Source organism: Littorina saxatilis, unplaced genomic scaffold (genome assembly GCF_037325665.1).
Source record: "Littorina saxatilis isolate snail1 unplaced genomic scaffold, US_GU_Lsax_2.0 scaffold_2032, whole genome shotgun sequence".
NCBI classification, from domain to species: Eukaryota; Metazoa; Mollusca; class Gastropoda; order Littorinimorpha; family Littorinidae; genus Littorina; species Littorina saxatilis.
In genome coordinates this window covers 917-5,000 of record NW_027126198.1, presented here as the reverse complement: position 1 = coordinate 5,000, position 4,084 = coordinate 917, and the positions used below count along the sequence as shown (strand labels likewise).

Below are 4,084 nucleotides of genomic sequence, written 5' to 3'. Positions count from 1 at the left end.
GTAAAGGGTACTTTCCATCTCGTGTAAACTATCATGTAAACCATCATAGATCCGTTCAAGAGTGTTAATGAGAACATTCTTTATTTTCGTTTAATGATTATTTATGAATCAACTTCAGTTTTTTTACATTTAGTCAAGTTTTGACTAAATGTTTTAACATAGAGGGGGGAATCGAGACGAGGGTGGTGGTGTATGTGTGTGTGTGTGTGTGTGTGTGTGTATGTGTGTGTGTGTGTGTGTGTGTGTGTGTGTGTGTGTGTGTGTCTGTGTGTGTGTCTGTGTGTGTGTGTGTAGAGCGATTCAGACCAAACTACTGGACCGATCTTTATGAAATTTTACATGAGAGTTCCTGGGTATGATATCCCCGGACATTGTTTTCTTTTTTTCGATAAATACCTTTGATGACGTCATATCCAGCTTTTTGTAAAAGTTGAGGCGGCACTGTCACACCCTCATTTTTCAATCAAATTGATTGAAATTTTGGCCAAGCAATCTTCGACGAAGGCCGGACTTCGGTATTGCATTTAAGCTTGGTGGCTTAAAAATTAATTGATGACTTTGGTCATTAAAAATCTAAAAATAGTAAAAAAAATAAAAAAAATATATAACACGATCCACATTTACGTTTATCTTATTCTTCATCATTTTCTAATTCCAAAAACATATAAATATGTTATATTTGGATTAAAAACAAGCTCTGAAAATTAAAAATATAAAAATTATTATCAAAATTAAATTTTCGAAATCAATTTAAAAACACTTTCATCTTATTCCTTGTCGGTTCCTGATTCCAAAAACATATAGATATGATATGTTAGGATTAAAAACACGCTCAGAAAGTTAAAACGAAGAGAGGTACAGAAAAGCGTGCTATCCTTCTCAGCGCAACTACTACCCCGTTCTTCTTGTCAATTTCACTGCCTTTGCAATGAGCGGTGGACTGACGATGCTACGAGTATACGGTCTTGCTGAAAAATTGCATTGCGTTCAGTTTCATTCTGTGAGTTCGACAGCTTGACTAAATGTTGTATTTTCGCCTTACGCGACTTGTTTTTAAATTGATATCAAAAACTCCACACACAAAAAGACCGCGTTTACACATTCAAAAAGAACTGCTTTTTCGACAGAAAAAAACAAACAACAACTTGGAGTAGGATATGCGGCTGCTTTTTTCTGTTGAAACGGTGCCTTTTCGTGTTCAGTATGTATAAGGTACAGCTCCGTCCATCCATGGTATTGCCTGATATTTTGTCGAGACTGGGTCAATGAATATGATGTCACTCGAGGCTCTGCCGAGAGTGACGTCATTATATTCTTTCACCCCGTCGAGACAAAATATCACGCGATACCATGGATGGACGGATCTGTAACGTATATATGGCATGACCAAAGTAAAGAGAATTTGTCATGGGATGTGGAAACAAATCATTGGAAATTCACCATGGGCATCAACCCAAGCCTAGAAGTTGTAGAACTATATTTTGTTTCAGTCTTGGCAAGGCCAGTTTTGTCCAGTTCCGGAAAAGACATCATGAATTCATTCACCATGCCGCGCGAGACGAAAAAAACAATTCCATGGATGAAAACGTATAAGCTTATATCCCGTGACGCATCAAAGCTAAATTTTGTTTTGAAATGTCTTCACAACGTACAGATAACTTATAACGACATAATCGCCTTCACAAGACAGGAAAAACGCACACTTTGGTTTTCGTCTGCTACAAATCTAGTCTTGTTGGTTGACGGAGAGAATAAAGCTTCAATCGTACCTTCATCAACAGGAATAAATGCTCAATCCGCTGTCAGTTCGCAACTGAACCTTGTTTTTTTTCTTTAACTTTTTGGTTAACATTGAAACGGCAATCCAAAAGAGTGTTTCAGCTGTTTGAAGACACAGGCTTTGCTCCTTCTTTTGAGTTGCTTTTCAGTCTAAAATGACACCGGAAGCGAACACATTGTCGCGTATACTGTCGTCATTTACTTTTGTTCGGAATTTTCCGTCTGTTCCTAGCTTGTCAGTGAAGACGTGAGTAAGCTTACCCAAAACGTCTTTGTTCTCTATTCACATTGCAGCTGAAGACAAATCAGCGAATCTATCGTAAGGAAGACGTTTATGTACAAATCACCGAACCCAACCCATTTTGTGTGTGCATTTTTCTGAAGAATAAACTGCATGTGGTTAATTTCATCCGTTTAATGCTTGTCGAAACGAGCCATAAGGCTTTTTAGAATAAAAGATTTCACGCATTGCTTGGCCATCTGATCACAGATGAGGTCGCAGTTTGTAGGCGGTTGAATCTATGAATCGGCCAGAGATAAATCTGCATTTCTGGTACGACCTTCCAGATTATCAACAGCGGGTTCATGGTCGGAATCAAGAGGTCAAATTTGCGTGGCTCCCAATCATTTTCATAAAGGATTTCCAATTTCTTGTTTCTGCGGCTGCGCAAGTTATTTTGCCTAGGTCATGGCCGAACTTTAGGCCTACGGAGAAATATCGCTGGATATTTTCTCCCCAGATTAACAGAGACAAAGAAGGCAAGTCATGCTGTATACAACTCTACGTGTGTTTATGGTTTCAGACGTCTTCAAATCGACAACATTATATAGGAACAGTTTCTTACTCCAGTCAAGAGGATAGAAACTCCGTGACTCCGACACGTCGTGAATCGACAATGTGAAGGTGATCTTGCTTGCAACAGAGCCTTGATCTCTGTATTGGCAATACCCCCTGTCGTACACCGGTAGGTGAATGAGGCAAGGACTGCACGGTCCCTCTGGGCTGACGTCTTCACATCGAACGTCGCTCTCTTTGGAGCAGTTTTCATTGTCAATTAACCTGTGAAAAACATTGGTTAAAAAAAGGTAATGTTTATAGAACGTTTAATTTAATAGACACAGCAAGACATGTGTATTGTGGATGTTTGTGTTTGTGTCAATAATTAAACGTGCTGTAAACCAAACCTTTCTTGTTTTTTTTCTTCTTTTTTAATGGTGTTTGTTTCGTAATTTTAGAGCGTAAGCAGTCTTCTATAAAACATAGACAGAGCAACGGAAATGGACAGTTTATGAATTGGATTGCAGAAACTTCGAAATCTGTTAATGATCAAAAAAAATTTGACAAAGAAAGTCAAATGGATAGCCGAGTGGGTTCACACTCAAATTCTCGTAACTCGGTGAGTCTGTCCATGTGTGATAACATGCAGATAACATGTTTAACATGTAACTGAAAAAAATGAGTCTTTTTTTTCAATCTTGAAAATGAACCTCTCATCGATTTCATAAATCGCAAACCAGATGTAACTTGTGTGCATTGTCTCAAGCACGTAATTGTAAACTCTTGGGAATTGTATGACGCTTGTACACCATGCTCTTGTCTAAATCTTGTTAATGTAAGTCTCTATTTTTCGGACGGTTTTTACATTTTGTCAATTCAAGATTTGACTTAATGTTATAACATCGACGGGGAATCGAGACGAGGGTAGTGGTGGTGGTGGTGTTGGTGGTGGTGGTGGTGTGTGTGTGTGTGTGTGTGTGTGTGTGTGTGTGTGTGTGTGTGTGTGTGTGTGTGTGTGTGTGTGTGGAGCGATTCAGAGAAAACTACTGGACCTTCATGAAATGTTACACGAGACAACAACAACAACAACAACAACAAAGTAGTCTTCACAGGAACGAAGGTACAATCTTATGCAATATCATAGCTACCATTTGTACTGCACTGTCAAAGTCGAGTTGAGCTTCGTGTAGGGCGTCAAAAGACGGATACTTTCCTGCGGTTCATACACCAAGGTCAGGTTTTGTAAGATGTCGGGCGTTTCTGTTGACATAGACACACTTGAGCAACAAAGTTAAGACACACTTGACCAACAAAGTTAAGACACACTTGAGCAACAAAGTTAAGACACACTTGACCAACAAAGTTAAGACACACTTGACCAACAAAGTTAAGACACACTTGAGCAACAAAGTTAAGACACACTTGACCAACAAAGTTAAGACACACTTGACCAACAAAGTTAAGACACACTTGACCAACAAAGTTAAGACACACTTGACCAACAAAGTTAAGACACACTTGACCAAC

The 4,084-nt window shown here is 38.9% G+C and overlaps 1 protein-coding gene across 1 annotated transcript in view; it reads right to left on the bottom strand.

The window, feature by feature from the left end:
• Window positions 1-3,817, bottom strand: part of LOC138954650 (uncharacterized) — a gene marked incomplete at its 5' end in the record, with an annotated part of 17,054 nt that extends 13,237 nt beyond the window's left edge. Inside the window, 2 exon segments of the mRNA XM_070326441.1 lie at window positions 2,625-2,839; window positions 3,706-3,817. Coding sequence (XP_070182542.1) covers window positions 2,625-2,839; window positions 3,706-3,817 — 327 coding nt within the window.
• Between the last annotated feature and the right edge of the window lie 267 nt (window positions 3,818-4,084).